Source organism: Papio anubis, chromosome 1 (genome assembly GCF_008728515.1).
Source record: "Papio anubis isolate 15944 chromosome 1, Panubis1.0, whole genome shotgun sequence".
NCBI classification, from domain to species: Eukaryota; Metazoa; Chordata; class Mammalia; order Primates; family Cercopithecidae; genus Papio; species Papio anubis.
Window position 1 is genome coordinate 43,106,030 of NC_044976.1, and position 16,675 is coordinate 43,122,704.

General features: G+C 51.5%; 1 protein-coding gene across 5 annotated transcripts in view; it reads left to right on the forward strand.

Annotated features, from left to right (window-relative positions):
• Positions 1-16,675, forward strand: part of RNF220 (ring finger protein 220) — a 252,268-nt gene that overhangs the window by 215,778 nt on the left and 19,815 nt on the right. For all 5 annotated transcript variants that reach the window (XM_003891765.5, XM_009207219.4, XM_017960854.2 and 2 more), the window contains exons 4-5: positions 6,963-7,008; positions 10,854-10,955. In XM_003891765.5, coding sequence (XP_003891814.2) covers positions 6,963-7,008; positions 10,854-10,955 — 148 coding nt within the window. The remainder of the gene's footprint in view (positions 1-6,962; positions 7,009-10,853; positions 10,956-16,675) is intronic.

The window sequence follows — 16,675 nt, forward strand, 5'->3', positions numbered from 1 at the left end:
GCTGAATTTTGAAGGAAGAAATATTTAGTCATCTATCGCTGTGCTACAAATTATCCTAAAACCTAGCGGCTAAAACAACACACATTTATTATCTCAGTTTCTGTGGTCATCAATTCAGGAACAGCTTAGCTGGATGGTTGTGGGGTAGTAGTGGCTACTGGCTGGGAATCTCTCATGAAGCTGCAGTCAAGATGTGAACCAAGGCAACAGTCATCTGAAGATCTGACTGGGACTGCAGGATCTGCTTCCAAGATGCTCATTCACATGGCTGTTGGCAGGAGGCCTCAGTTCCCCTACATGTGGGTCTCTCCATAGGACAGCTTGAATTTCCCTATGACATGGCAGCTGAATTCCCACAGAGCATGCAGTCCAAGAGAGGACTAAGGAGGATGCCACAGTGCTTCTTATAATATAGTCTGGGAAGTCACACAGTGTTGCTTCTGTTCTGTTCTGTTCTATTCTATTCTATTCTATTCTATTCTATTCTATTCTATTCACTAGGAGCAAGTCGTCAAGTCCAGCTCATTCTCAAGGGAGAAGAATTAAGCTCTAGAAGCTCTATCCCTTGAAGGGAGGAGTATCCAAGAATCCATGGGCATAGAAGACTATACTAGTGATAATAATAATAATCCTTGTTGAACACTCACTGTGTGCCGAGTATTTTACATTGCATTAATTTATTTAATCTTCACAACAACCCTCTGAAGTAGGTGATAATAATTGCTCCCTTTTTACAGAGGAAGAAACTGAGGTGCAGACGAGTTAAGTGACATCTCTAAGGTTGCGCAGCTAAGTGATGAAGATAAGATTCAAACCTAAAGTAATCTGACTTCAGTACCCATGCTCTTAATCACTCCCATCCCCACCACTTCCCACACACGCCTGGGATTGGCCTGCCAGTGGCAGAAAGTGGGGGGAAAAAAAATCCTTCTGCAGTTGAGTTCCATATTTTGACTGTCCAGGAGGGGTCCTGTGTAATTTGCTCCCAGAGGAGGACTTCTCCTAACAGGGTCAGAGAATGGAAGCAGAGGATAGAGGAGTCTGCCCAGCCTTGTAAAAGCAGTGTGCCCCCTAAGGGCCTGGAGAATGGGGGCCCCCAGCTCTCTGTCTGCCTCCTCGGTGAGGGCCACATTACAGCGCAGTCCCAGGTGCTCCACACCTGCAATGTCCAGGGCATGCACTTCTGCCAACAGCGTTCCTTGTTCCACACACCCACCCACGACCCTGCACAACCCCCTCATCCCCCACATCCTCCCAGAGCATCCCTGTGTCCATTTCCCTACCCCAAGCTCCATGCTTCTCGCGCTATGTCTTGCGTCCCCGCATCTGTACCCCTCACTGTCGCGGCCCAGCCCAGCACCCCTACGCCCATGCCCCCTCCGTCTGTGCACGCCCTGCGCCCCCGGCACGCGGCCCCCTCCAACCGGGTGTCTGACAGCCGGACAGCGGGATCTGCACAGCAAGTGAAATTCCCGTCGGATCGATAAAGCCGAAGCGCTGGCGGCGACGGGTCGATGGTTTTATCTGTCTCGGCCCCGCCGCGCCCGGCGCGCTGACAGTCGGACCGGCCGGCAAAGGCGTTCAAGGGCAGCCGCGCCCGCGCCCCCTCCCCTCGCTTCTCTCGCCCTCCCTCCCTGCGGCCGCTGCGCGCACCGGACTGCGGGCTGGACCGGCCCGCCGCCGCCCTCGTGATTTATCTGGATTTTTAATTGGAAAAAATTTGCGAATTAATTGATTTCAGGAACTTGCCAATTAACATTGTAATTGGGTGCGTGATAAATTCCCAAGGAGCGTGTCAGCTCCCTCCGGGCTGACGGCCGCGCAGCGGGGAGCGCGGGGAGGGCCCCAGCCTTGGCTGCCCTTGCCCCGCCCCTGCCCGCTCTAGGGAAGCCAAGACAGCAGAGGAGGTTGGGAAAAGTTGACACACGGGTTCCTGAGACCCCTCTCCACTCCCCACCATCAGCTCCCTGAGCAGAGGGGCCTGAAACCAGCCATTTCACAGATGGGGAAACTGAGGCCCGCAGGAGGGCAGAGCCTGTGTGTGCCTCACTTCCAGGGTCCTGGCAGAGCCCACATGAGGGCAGCCCCATCCACCAAAGGCACATGGTTGGAGGGCTCCTCCCCAGCTCTCCCTCCTCCCCTCCTGTCTCCTCTCTGCCCCAGCCCTTCTTTCCCCTGCTGGCTCCTCCCTCTTCTCGCTTCCAACTGTCCCCTTTCCTCTCCTACCCTGCCTTTGCCTCCATTGCCTCTTTCGCCCTCCCTGGCCTTCCTCAGCTTAGCCAGCTCCTGAGTCTGTGGATGCTGCCGCCAGGTGCCCTCCATCAACCTGGACATGTTCCCCCTCCACTTGACTGCTTCCTAAGGGGCTCTTCAGACTGGCCTGGTGTTCTGCCTCCTGCCTCCCTTTGCCCAACAACACAAAGCACACCCCACTAGGAGCAGGCTGCTATTTCAGACACACTCAGGGGCTCACAGAGAGAAGCAGGGACCTTCCAGCTCCAGAGCCAGGGCTGGCTGTGCCTCAGACACAGGCACAAACATATACAGGATACGCAGGTGCACACACACACCCATTCCAACACAGAGATGTGCCCACACACACACCCTGAAAGAAGTCTTGTCCCATGGATGTCATTCCCATAGGTACAGAGGCGCACAGACACTTACAGGAAGAGTAGTCAGAACTTCCTTTGGCAAGTCCTTACACTTTTCCAAACACTTTTCCATTTGAGATCAGAGGCTGTGCCAACACTCTCTCCCTCACCCCATCCTTTATCTTTCCCCTTCTCAGCCTCTTCACAGGGACTCCATTAGACCCCAGAACTTGGCCAGGTAGAACAAGGAGGGCGAAGTTAGATGGAGAACAGATTGTGGAGGGCTTTCAATGCTGGAGGACGTCCTTGATGGGGTGGAGAGTAAGCTGAACATTCAGGAGCCAGGGTGAAGCTCCGTCAGAGAGAGACAAGTGGGAGGGGCATGGTTGTGAGGCCAGTGTGGAGTGTGGATTGAGGGTAGAAGCAGGAGGCAAGGGAGGAGGTTGGCTGGGGTCCAGGGGAAAGTTGGTGAGGCTGACCCAGGACAGTGGCAGTGGCAGTGGGGATGCAGAAGAGGGAATGACGAGAGACTGGGTGGAGGAAGAAGCCACAGGACTTAGTTGGGGTGCTTACTGGGAGGAAGCTTTCTAACTTGGATGATTGCGAGAGTGATGGTAGCAGAGAAGCAAGTGTCTGAGGGAAGGAAGGGATGTTGGGCAAGCTCAGCCTAAGATGTCTCTGGGATGGTGATGGGGGAGGGACTGGATGTGCGGAGAAACAAACAGGGACATAAATAGATGGGGGCTGGAGGTTGAAGGGTGGGGGCGGAGGAAGGAGTTGGCCCCCAGACTTCCCAGTGGCCCTCAGGCAGGAGTTTCCACCCAGAGAGATGAAGGAGCCTTGGGCATGGAGAGATTGCACAAAAGTGGGGCTTGGCTTGGTGGGGCCTGAACTTAGAGATATTCTCTGAGAGGTTTCTGGAGCCACTCAAGATCTGGCCTCTGAGCTGGGAAACCAGCTCTCTGGCCAGCACTTTAAAAGGCCTGAAAGAAGCCAGAGGGAGGCTGGGTGACTCTAGAGGAGAGGCGGGGTGTGGAGATGGCAGTGCCCCCACCCCCACTTAAGCCTTATTTAAGGCCGGCCTCGGTGTTTGGTTGGGTAATGAACTAGATAAACAATTCCCCAAATAGATTAAAACGAAGTGTAACTTACAAAGGCGGCTGGTGATGATGGTTTATTCCCGGGCAGCACACCATTTCTTTATTTCCAAGGATAATTCAGTGTAAATCACCTTAATTAAAAGTGTCAGCCCAGCCCATGAATATTGTACTTAGGAACGCGTTTCCTGGGTCCCAGTTATAATTTAAAACCCATGGATCACTAGGCAGCGAGTGACTGAGCAAGGGAGGAAATCGTTGGGGGCGGGCTGTGGAAACAGGGAGGGACGAAGGCAGAGCTGATGGGCTGGGCGGGAGCCAGGCTGCCTACAGCTGCTGGCCTCAGACCTCTCTTCTATGAGGCAGGCCCTTCAGCAGACTGCTCAGCCTCTGGGGGGCCAAGCACACTGGGAGGTAATCAGGTTGTTTTAGGGAAGATAGGGAGGGGGTCCCTTGCTCAGAGAGAGGCAAGGAGCCTCAGGTAGTAGCAATCCAATGCAAGGGACAGCAAAGAGTGTTGCTAGGAAAAGATCCAGAGGAGTGGATCACCAAGTGACAGGCTGGACATTCTGACCCTGAATGTCCCCGTTTCTGTTCACCAGCAGAGCAAACTGAAGCCCAGAGTCAGCAGTTCCCTCCCCAAAGTCACACAGCAAGCAAAGAAAAATAACTGGATTCTGCCCTCTATTCTAAGCCCTGGGTGTCTTTATGGAGGCAGCATGGTCATTTAAAAGCCAGCATTGTGGGCTTGGCCAGACACCACCTCAAATCCCAAACCCTCCACGGACTGTGTGACCATATAAATGTCATTTGACCTGGTAGTCAACTTTGTAGAGATTTTGCGAAGTTTCAATGAGATAACATATATTAAGGCCTGCCCCTATCACATACAGTGGGTGCACAATCATTGTTCATTCCTTCCTTTTCTGCTGTCACCTGATCCAACTGGAGATAATACTCATATCCTAGGGCAGAGCAAGCATGATGTTGTACAGTAGATGCCTCATTTCTGTACCAGAAATGGTGGTGGTAGTATTTGTTTACTGAGTGAATGAAGGAGTGAACAAATGATAAAAGCCATAGACTCAAAAACTAGTTGCTTCTCAAAAGCAGTTCTGTGTCCTCCTTGAATCCCCAGTGCCTACATCAGGGCTGGCATGAACCATTTATGAGCAAAACATAATTGAATGGAACCTGTTGTAGCAGGCCTTCCTGGTCTGTGATGCCCCCACTGTGTGATTAGACTGGGTGACAGCTATGTTTTTACACTCAGACCTTGGCCTCACTCTGCTGCTGGGCCTGGTGGCCCCTGCACTGGGATGTACATGTGTTACGCGTGTGTGTGCATATGTGTCTACATTTGTGGGTACATGTGCGTCTGGGTGTGTGTTGGTACACACAGGTGTCCATATCTATGCATGTGTTTATTGGACTTGTGCACATGAGCAGCTATCATCTAATCTGTGTGGCTGTTGTAAATCTCTTTTTTTTTTTTTTTTTTGAGACACAGTCTCACTCTTGTCGCCCAGGCTGGAGTACAGTGACGCAATCTCGGCTCACTCCAACTTCTCCCTCCTGGATTCAAGCGATTCTCCTGCCTCAGCCTCCCAAGTAACTGGGATTACAGGCACCTGCCACCACGCCCAGCTGATTTTTGTATTTTTAGTAGAGACAGGGTTTCACCATGGTGGCCAGGCTGGTCTCAAACTCCTGACCTCAGGCGATCCACCAGCCTCGGTCTCACAAAGTGCTGGGATTACAGGCATGAGCCACTGTGCCGGACCATGAATCTGTATGGATGTGTGTCTGGGAATATGCCTCTGTGGCCCTGTGCATCTGTATGCGTGTTTGAGTCTCCAGGTGTGACTGGTTGTATCTGTGCCTGTTGGCAGAATTATAGGAAGTCTATGGGTATGTATATGTGTGCACCTTTATACCAGGGTTTCTCAACCTCGGCACAGTTGATATTTGGGGTCAGATAATTCTTTGCTGTGAGGGGCTGTCCAGTACACTGTAGGCTGTTTAACATCCTCTACCTACCATATGCCAGTAGCAACCTCCCCCCCTCCACTCAAGTTTTGACAATCAAAAATGTCTCCAGACATTGCCGGATGTCCCCTGGGCAGGCAAACATCCCTTCCCCTTCTCCCCTGTCCCCCATTGAGAGTCACTGCTGCATCCGAATCTGACTGTGCTTTTGCTGGCATGTCCGGTATGTCTGTGGGTGTCTAAGCTCATCTGTGCATGTTCCTTATGTCTACATTCGTTAAGTCCCTATGTGTCCCATGCATTCTGCCTTGGATGTGCGTCTGTGTGTTCTTGTGCCTTCTGGGTATATCTGCGGGTGTGCTGTACGTTATAGCTCATATGTGTGTCTGTACGGGGACCCTATGTGAATGGGCTGCGTCTGCCTCCGTGCATTCATCAGCCAGCACTTCTGTGAGCGTGTGTGTGAGTGTACGCGCATGAATGTGCGAGCACAGATGTGGTGAGCGTAGTGGGGGCAGCAGGCAGGGAGGGACAGGAACAGGGATATTAATGTTTCTGAAGTGGATCTGATTTGATACGTCTTGTTCCATTGTCAGCATCTGTTTAGCGGGGATTTGTAATACTTTGTGGCTCTGGATCACTCATGCTTAGCGCGGGATGTGGCCTTGCATACCAATTTTGTTATTAAACACAGTCCTCGCCTCCCCCACAGCCCATCCATCACCTCCCACCCCAGCCCCCGCCTGCTCTGAGCCGCCCACCATATTTCAGGGCCCAGCTCCCGCCTGCCTGCCGCGCCCGATGCCGGAGGGCCTGGGGCTGACAAATTGAATCAGGGGGAGATCATTCGTGGCCTAACACAGTTTGCAGCATGTTGGAGGGAGAATTGACAAGAGCCATGTCAGCTCCATCACCCCAATCCCACAGGAGCTAAGAGCGGGCTAGGGACAGGGGGTGGAGAGAAGGGGGTCTCCAGGACAGGCAGAATCTTCAGGGCTGATACAAGGAGTCAGGTAAAGTCCCTTTCTTCAGATCCATTGGGGAGTCTACCATGCCTAGTGTCTGTGTCTCCCTCCCAGGGGCCACCACTAGCCCTTGGCCCATGAGAGAGGCTGAGCTAGGCTGGGCCACGAGAGTTGAAAGGACTGGGTGGAGCTTGGCGGAGCTGGGCTGGGCTAGGCTGGCTATGCCTTCTCTGTCTCTGGGGTCTTCTTGCTACTCTACTGTTGCATGCCCTGGGCGGCAGGCAGAATGGTTACCCTGTTCTCTTCTTTCTTGGCAGCAAGAATTCCCTTCTGAAGGATGCCATGGCTCCAGGCACCCCCAAGGTAGGTGGCCAATTACATGTTTTCCTCCTGCCCATACTAACCTAGGCCTATCCAGAACTGGTTCCTCCTGAGAAAAAGGAGCTTTTCTAGTATCCTCAACTATCTCCAGCTTTTCTAATATCCTCAACAATCTCCAGGTCTTGAACTTCATCCTGAGGCCTAGGGCTGCACCGCGTGTGTGTAAGTGTGTGTGGTCTGTGCATGAGAGAGAGTGTGCTCATCTGACTTGCTCCTCTTCCAGCCGGGAGAGGGGTAGAGCCAAGAATGGCCTGGGAGATGTGGGTGACCCAGACACTAAGGGTGGGAAGACTCAAAGGAAGAAAGTGAGCTATAGCAGACGAAGAAAAATAAAGAAATGCAGGTCAAGATAGTGCAGGGCCCTAGATGCCAGACTATGGGGGCACAGGGGTATATGAGTGTGCAGGGGGGTGTGTGTGTGTGTGTGCGTGCGTGTGTGTGTGTGTTTGTGTGTACTTTGTCCTGAGGGCAACAAGGAGCCAAGGAAGAGGCTGGACTCATCTGGGGAACCAGTCTGCCTCTCTGAACAAACCCTGTGGGAGAAAGACTTGAAAGCATCAGATGGAGAAAGGGAAAATGAAGAGCAAGAATCTGGCTTAAAGGTGGGGCCAAGAGGCCTTTGCACAATGAAATTTGTACCAAGAACTCCCCAAAGATGGCCACAGACACCGTGGGTACTACTTACCCAAAGGTGGTTTTGAGGGGATGGATATATGGGGAGAACCAAACCCTCACTCACTGAGTATCCCCTTCCCCATTCCTCGGTAGAAGGCTGCATCCTTTCTCCCACAATTATTCAGAATGGGAGGCCACCCCTAGCCCATTTTATAGGAAGTGAGGAATGACTATGGAAGATTTGGGAAGGGTGGAATCAGTGAAGGAGAGTGTTTGGAGAGATTAGAGCAAAGGCAAAGGTGAGAATCTGGGGGACTCCTGCCCTTGGTGTCAAGATAAGGTCTAGGGCCGGGCGCGGTGGCTCAAGCCTGTAATCCCAGCACTTTGGGAGGCTGAGACGGGCGGATCACAAGGTCAGGAGATCGAGACTATCCTGCCTAACACGGTGAAACCCCGTCTCTACTAAAAAATACAAAAAACTAGCCGGGCGAGGTGGCGGGCGCCTGTGGTCCCAGCTACTCCGGAGGCTGAGGCAGGAGAATGGCCTAAACCCGGGAGGCGGAGCTTGCAGTGAGCTGAGATCTGGCCACTGCACTCCAGCCTGGGCGACAGAGCCAGAATCAGTCTCAAAAAAAAAAAAAAAAAAAAAAAGATAAGGTCTAGGAAGCAGGGAAGGAGACAGAGGAGGAAAGCTCAGTGAGTTAAGAGGGGCACAGGAGAGTGTGTTATCTCAGGATCCTAAGGAAGAAAGTTTCTAAATGTATCAGGTGGTCAGCAGTCAAACTGGGAAAGACTGGAGAAGGGGCCTGTTGTATTTAGAAGTCTGGCAGTGACTGGTGACCTATAAAAGGTCAGTTTTGGGAAAGGAGAAAGAGTGACAAGTATCACCACCATGGGGTAGGCCCAAATACCCTGCAAACCTTTCAAAGGTATAGGAATGGATCGTGTACCTTCGTTTAGAAAACTGCTCACCTGAGCAAGCTGGGAGAGGAGGAGCAGAGCGCCTAGCCCAGCCTTGGGTGGGTGTAGGCCTTGGCCAAGGAGGCAAAGCCCCAAAGAGAAAGGGGAGGCTAGGGGTGCCAGGCAGCTGCAGACTCACAGAGGTAGGGAGCTACAGTCACTGAGTGTGGCCCAGCCTGCAGCATGTAATGGTGTGGTTCAGGAAAGTCAGAGACAAGCTTCCAAGTCGGCCACCACAGGTGACAGCTGACACCTGAGCATGGCTGGCAGGGTTGGGGACTTGGACATCAGTGAGGCCTGTGTTCTAAGGACAAACCCCTGGCAGACACAATCTACCTCCGTCCCTAGCTCCCCACATATGCAGACCCACACACACTCAGGTCACAATACAGACACAGGAAGTCTTAAACATGTGTCCTGAAACCACAGACACAGGCATACTGACCATCAGACACAGAGACAAGGGACACTTGCTCACCCACTTCCAGATATATGCCCACACCCCCAAAGCTGAACAGTTCAGGGTCTATCCTCTGCCTTGACCTAGGCTTTAGGGAAGCAGGTCATGAGTGGAAGAGGCGAGAGAGAGAAGGTTCAAACAAGAGACTGAAAGGACAGGGAGAAGGAGGGAGGGAGGAGGAGGAGAGGGCGAGGGGGCCTTAGACAAGATTGATGGCCTCGTTGCCATTAAGAAAAAAATTAGCCGGTGGCGGCTATCATATTAAAGGGTGAAGAAGCCATGAATTATTTTCTTAAAGATCTTATCGCTTACAATGATAATTTTACCTTCCAAAAGGCCACTTTTAATGAGGCGAAGAGCCAGGCAAAAAGTCATGATTTAATGCCGGGATTTTTTTTTCAAAACACATTTTACTGCTTTTTGGTCCATGTTTAAAAAGCGCCAGTGACCTTTTTTTATTCCGCTTGCCCCAGGTATAACGCCGAGGCCTCTCAGGGCTTCTAACCTAGAGAGAGAGAGAGAGACAGAGAGAGAGAGAGAGAGAAGGCGCACAAACAGGAGCTTTTTCATGGGCCGGAGGTCGGGGTGACCCACACTGTTCCCCCTCCTTAGCATCTTCCTTGGGACCAAAGAAGGAGAAGAACATTGCCTGAGAGCACCTCCTCTCTGAGCTGAGGGCTGGGTCACCCACGAGGCCTCCCATCGGGCTTGGGTGGGTGAAGAAGGAGCTCCACGTTGCAGAGAATCCCACGAAGGCCCTTTCCAGCCTCTTCTCTCCTCCAGCTCCTGGGGTATGGGCAAGTCAGGGAGCCCTGCCAGACCAGCAGCTGTCCCTTCCCTTTCCAGGGCCCTTTCCAGTCCAAGCCTGAGGATGCGCAGCATGGCCACCGCATGCGGGTCACATCCTAAGGCTCAGCCGGAGATGAAGGATAAATGGCTGCTCCATCTTCCCCAAATTGCTTTCTTTGGGCTGTCACTGGCGATTTGGCGTGGTTTTCTAAGCTGGGGAGGACTTCTAGGGAATTGTGTGCTTCCGGCTCAGAGCTGTACAGGCTGGAGAAGGTGGGGGGAGGAAGTATGGATTGCTTTCAGGCCTCCAGGCCCCCAGTTTGCAGCTGAACAGGCCTTGGCAAGAGCTGGCTCTCAGGCAGAATGTGCCATGTGGTATTTCAAATTGTGGTGCTTGCACACAATTTCAAGCAGACAGTTTATTAATCTAAACTGCAGGCGTAGGTAGAAGAGGCCATACAAGATTGACATGGGGGGATTAGTTTTGCTGGGGTTTTTGCTGGGATCATCACCGTAGCACCAGGATAAGTGGACCAGTGTACATCCCTAGCTACACGTGGGAAACTCACATGCTATTTAATTTACTGTCTCTATTGTGGGGCTGCCATCAACCTGTATTAAGGGCAGGCAGGGTACCAGGTATATGGCTTTACCCCCAACCCTTCATGGGGATCCCAGAGTCTCTGCTCTCCAAGGGAAAACAGAACATATACAGTCTCAGCCTACTGGGAGTGGACTGGGAGTCTCGCTCCACTGGGGCAGAGATTAGCCTAAGCAGGGTCCCTCAGGGGGTCTCTACCCATCCCTAAAACCAAGCCATGCTCTCCCACAACTACACTCCCAGGACTTGACCCCATGCCTTTAGAATCTCAAGAGTGGTCTTTCTGTCCCTCAGCCTCCTTCTCTTTGCCTCGCTCCCCAAAGTGCCACAGGACTGGGAACTCTAGAGACTGACTGTAGGTCTCATTCGGCCTGAGGCCACATGTCCTTTTTCTTCTTCCAGTCCCTCCTGTTGTCTGCTTCCATCAAGAGGGAAGGAGAGTCTCCAACGGCATCACCCCACTCATCTGCCACCGATGACCTCCACCACTCAGACAGATACCAGGTGAGGAGGGGTGGTGGGTGGCCATGAGAAGCAAGCTCACCTGGGGGAAGGTTTCAAGAGCCTACCTGGTGCTAACTCCTCCTCTCCTCCGCAGGCCACAGGAGAGGCCTGAACTGGGTTTGGTTCCCTCTGTGTCCAGTGCCCCTAAATGAACTCAGGAGGCATAGGTGTCAGGGAATAGGCCTTAAATAGATGGATTATAGGGAGAGATGCCAAGGTCACATGGGCTCCATGGGCTCTGAGCACCTCTGAATCATTCTATCCATCAGGAAGTATCCTATGGGGTTTGGTTTCATAAGAGACCCAGATACACAGCCCAGAATCACCTGAAGATTTCAGACTTCAAAAGCATGATACTGGCCAGGCGCAGTGGCTCAGGCCTGTAATCTCAGCACTTTGGGAGTCCAAGGCAGGCAGATCATGAGGTCAGCAGTTCGAGACCATCCAAGCCAACGTGGTAAAACCCCATCTCTACTAAAAATACAAAAATTAGCCAGGCATGGTGGCAGGCACCTATAATCCCAGCTACTCCGGAGGCTAAGGCAGGTGAATCACTGGAACCTGGGAAGCGAAGGTTGCAGTGAGCTGAGACCACGCCATTGCACTCCAGCCTGGGTGACACAGCAAGGCTCTGTCTCAAAAAAAAAAAAAAAAAAAAAAAGAAATAGCATGATACCTTAAGCAAATAACCATTCAATTCCGCCAACCCTGGACACTGCCTGTGAGCATCTTGGGCAAATAGGAAGGGAGTCATCACACAGTCCTACAAGATCATAGCAGAGGGGCCTAAGGGTAGCATCTTAGCTATAGATAGACCTTCTCTGGAGTAGGAAGGACAAAGAACTTCCCCCAAAACTTTTGTCTAAGGAGAGACAGAGCCCTGTCTTTCAGACCCCCAGAGCCGTTCGATGGAAGAAAACAGTTCCTATTCCAAGGAACATTTGTCCAAATGGCAACAGGGCTTCTCAGGGAGGCCCAGTGTGAGAAGGGAAGAAGAGCCCTGATCTGATGTGGAAAAACAGGGCTGCAGGGACCTGTAAGCTGGGGTAGAGAACCAGGGGCCCTGCTGGCACACCTGACCCCTAATGGGAATTAGAGAAAGGTGTTCTCTCTGCACCCCTTCCTTACAGCTGACACAGCCTGGCCTGGCACAGGGTGCAGAGCTTGGAGAGTAGAGTGCCCAGCACAGCTGGACAGACTCCACCAAATGCCTTCACATGGGACTCAAACTGCAGAGCCCAAGTGCAAGCCCTGGGAAGGGATCCCTGCTCTCTCTAAAGGAACCCCAGTTTCAGAGAGGAAGCCCAATAAGCCCCTGGGAGACATTGCCCCAATCCAGACAACCCTGGTTCAAGGCAGAGAAATGACCAGACCCCAGGGAATTCTGATCTGAGAGGGAACAGAGACAAGGCTTTGTTCCAGAGCATTCTGGTCCGGAGGAACAGACAGAGCCCCACCTTCAGAGGCCTGTCCTCTGTACTGCACTCATGGCATGCACCTTGCCATCTGTTCAACCAGGAAGAGTAACCACCAGGCAACAATGCCTCAACTCCCTGACCCACCTTCCTCCCCACAAATGTCAGTATTTCTTTTATCTCCTAAAGACTATGAGGAAAGCTATGGACTCTCTTGCCTAAAAACATACACATGTTTTTACATACCACACAGGCACACACACATGCAGTATTATACATACAATTTCAGGAGGTTAGGAAAGCTCTAGAGCCCATCCCAGTACCACTTAGAGATCTCTGAAGCCCAGGTTAAGACCCAAGACCCTGTTCTAGACTCTAAGCACACATCTTAAAGGACAAATCAAACTACGTTGTATCCTACAAGATAAAGCTGAAGCTCCTTATCATGGCAGCAAGGCCTTCTGTGATATGGATTCAACCTATATGTCCAGCTTCTATTCCAAATACTGTCCATGAATCCTATGGGCTATGCTCACTGAACTAACGCTAACCACTCCCTGGATGACACATTCCTTTCTTGCCTCTGTATCTTTTCACATGCTATTTCTTCTAACAGAACTGTTTTACCCCACTCCATCAAATTTCTATTTATCCTTCCAAATCCTGCCCAAATATTATCTCCTCCAGGAAGCCTTTCTGGATGAGCTATCTCATGACCCTTGTGTGTCCTGGTTATTGCCCCTGTCACCCTACATTGTGATCACCTGTTTAGGTATGTTTCCGTTATCTACAAAACATCCCAAAATTTAGTGGCTTAACACAACTCATTATTTATAATGCTGTGGGTTGAGTGGGCATTTTCTCACTCATGCAGCTCATTCATCCTGGAGGACAGGCTGGGCTGGAAAGTCCAAAATGGCCTCACCGCACGTTTGGGAGATTGGGTGTCTTGGCTCTCTTCCATGTGGCCTCCCATCCTCCAGTACATTCAATAGCTTTCTTTCTTAGCAATCTCAGGGCAGTGTCACACCAAGAAGGTAAATTCCAAAGCTACAAGGCCTCTTGAGGCCTAGAATCTGGAACTCACACATCACTTCTACCACTTTCTATTAAGCAAAGCAAGTCACAAAGCTAGCCCATAATCAAGGGATGAGGAAAGGCAGCTCTTGATAGGAGAAGATGCAAATAATTCTGGCCGTATTTAATCTTTCACAATGAATCTGACTCCACTAGACTTGGAGTTTCTCCAAGGCAAGGACCTTGTCTTATCCTTCCTTTTTTTTTTTTTTTTTTTTTGAGACAGAGTCTCGCTCTGTCGCCCAGGCTGGAGTGCAGTGGCGCAATCTCGGCTCACTGCAAGCTCCGCCTCCCGGGTTTACGCCATTCTCTTGCCTCAGCCTCCCGAGTAGTTGGGACTACAGGCGACCGCCACCTCGCCCGGCTAGTTTTTTTGTATTTTTTAGTAGAGACAGGGTTTCACCGTGTTAGCCAGGATGGTCTCGATCTCCTGACCTCGTGATCCACCCGTCTTGGCCTCCCAAAGTGCTGGGATTACAGGCTTGAGCCACCGCGCCCGGCCATCCTTCCTTTACTCAAACATTTATCTAGTACTCACTCATGCTCAGCTTTGTGTCCTTGCCTTCAAGGGGTTAGATAATTACGGTCCAGTGTTTTGAGTGCTATGACAGGAGTATAAATAAGTTTCTAGGGGCCAGGCACAGTGGCTCATGCCTGTAATCTCAGCACTTTGGAAGGCCAAGGCAGATGAATTGCTTGAGGCCAGGAGTTCAAGACCAGCCTGGGCAACATGGCAAAACCCTGTCTCTACTAAAAATATAAAATTTAAAAAAAAATTAATAATAAAGAATAAGTTTCTAGGATACTACAGTAGAAGGAAGGGAAAATCAGAGCAAGCTTCACACAGGAGATAATGACTGAAAATGGACTCAGAGAAGGAATAGAAGTTCACTTGGCAGACAAGGAAGAAAGGTTACTCCAGATATAAAGGCAACACTATGTACAGAGAACATAGAGGTGTAACAGAATGATATATCTGGGGACCTGCCAGTAGTTTGGTTTTGTTAGAAAGTAGAATGCAAGGAAAGTTAGTAGATGAAGCTGGAAAGCAACCCAGGGACTAGCTGGGTATCCCGTCCCTTGCTCTTTACACAAGGCCTGGCATGTAGTAGTTGTTCAGCTATGTTGGATTTTTAAAGTCACTGAGCTAGGCCTTGAAAGCAGGGGGTACTGGTTTCTGGGTTATTGTTTTTGTTTTTGTTTTTTATAGAGACAGGTGCTCACTATATTGCCCAGGCTGGTCTTGAACTCCTGGGCTCAAGCAATCCTCCTGCATTGGCCTCCCAAAGTGCTAAGATTAAAGGCATGAGCCATCGTGCCCAGCCTTGGTTTCCAGTTTGAATTCTCATTTACTTAGCCCCTGCTGACTGACTAACCCTCTTTATCATTACCTCACTTAAACCTCATAGCAACTGTATTCATCATCCCCAATCTATTACCAAGGAAACAGGCCTAGAAAGAAGTGACTTTTCTAAGAACATATAAATTGCAAGTAACAGAATTAGGACTTGAACTTGAGTCTGTTTGGCCCTAAATCCGAGATTGTTTCCCAACCCATCACTGGGCTCAGGGCTTATAAAGTCTTTCTCCCCTTCCCACTGATGTCTCTTTCATGCAAGACACTGTGCTGGGTAAATGGCTAGAGATGACCTCCCAAGTACAAGGGACAGATATGTAAACAAACAGTCAAAATATACATGATCAAAGAGAAGCAGTGGAACTGCGAAAACTCAGAGGAGGCATCAAACCCAGGCTTGGGGGACAGAACTAAGTCTTACCAGAGTCCTGAAGGATGAACAACAGTTAACCCAGCAGGGGATACTGGAGGCCATGGAGGCTCTCTGGCCTGCAGTCCAGAGCATGGAGTGCTCAAAAAGCTACAGTTAGCTCTGCAAAGCTGAGTGGCAGGAGTGTAAAGGGAGAGAATAGGAGTGGGAGAAGAGTCTGGCGAGGCAGACAGGGCAGGCCTATATGCCAGGTTGCAGATCTTGGTGGAGAACCACTGAAGGATTTAAAGAAGGAGAGGGTTAATTTTGTCCAATAGAAGGATCACATTGTGTGTAGTGTGGAGGATGGGTTGCAGAGAGAGAAGCTGGAGACCAAAAGGTGAGACGGGAAACAGCTGCAAATTTAGAAAGCTCGTAAGATTATGTATGACTAGAACACGACAACCAAGGTAGGTACAACCATGGAAAAAAACTCAGGGCTGACTTGCCTATGCCCAGCACCATGCTGGGCTCTGGGTTCACCCAAATAACTCACACATGGCCCCAACCCTGAAGTGGTCAGTCCACTGATAAAAACCTACACAAGCTATGATAACGGCGCAGAGATGAATGTACTCTTACACAAGGCAAAGCTATTTTTCAGTTACAGACCAGGAAGGATGAGTAGGAGATACAGAGGTGGAGATGAGAAAATCAGAGACCTTTCAAAGTAGACTTTCAGGATCTAGAAAAGGACTGAGTGTGAGGGATGGAGAAAGTGGGGTCAAGGGCGACTCTCAACTTTACTCTGTGGGCACACCTGAGTAGATGATGGCTTCCTCTTTTGAAAAGGGAACCCGAAAGAAAGGCCTCTGTTTGGAGGATACCGAGTTTAATGTTGGCCATGTCGGTATGCAGTGCCTATGGGAGCTCCAGGGGCCGTGCAGCAGACAGCTGACATGTTGGGAGTCGTCTGATAACAAAACTGGGTGGCCTAGGGGTTGGGCAGGGATCGCCCACGGACGATCGGGAATTCCGACGCCTTGTCCCCTGCAAAGCGCCCAACGCGATGCCTCTGCCCTAAGGGCAGCCGCGCGGAAGGCAGGCACAGGAGGCGGGAGCTGGGGCCGGGCACTGGGGCGAAAGGAGCCCCGCAGCGGGAGGGGGCGTGGAGCGGGGGGTGGAAGGACTTTGCAGCCGCTAAAGCTGGGGTTGGTAGGCTTCACGGCGGTGGGAGGGACCCCGGGGAGGCTTCTGCCGGTTGCTACCGGAGTACCAACGGCAGCTTCCTGGTCTCGGTCCGGCCGCCCCCACGCCGCATTGTGAACTTTCACCCCCAGCGCGCGACGGCGGCAGATCACGTGATCAGGGCCAACATGGCCGCCGCCGCCGCTGGGAGCTGAGGTGCCGCCGCCGCCGGGCAGCCGGGGGGAATCCGCCCGCATCGCCGCCTTCGCCCGCCGGGCGGCCGTGGGGCCCAGAGCGCCGGAGGCCGGGGCCGGGGCGGCACCGCGCAGCGGCC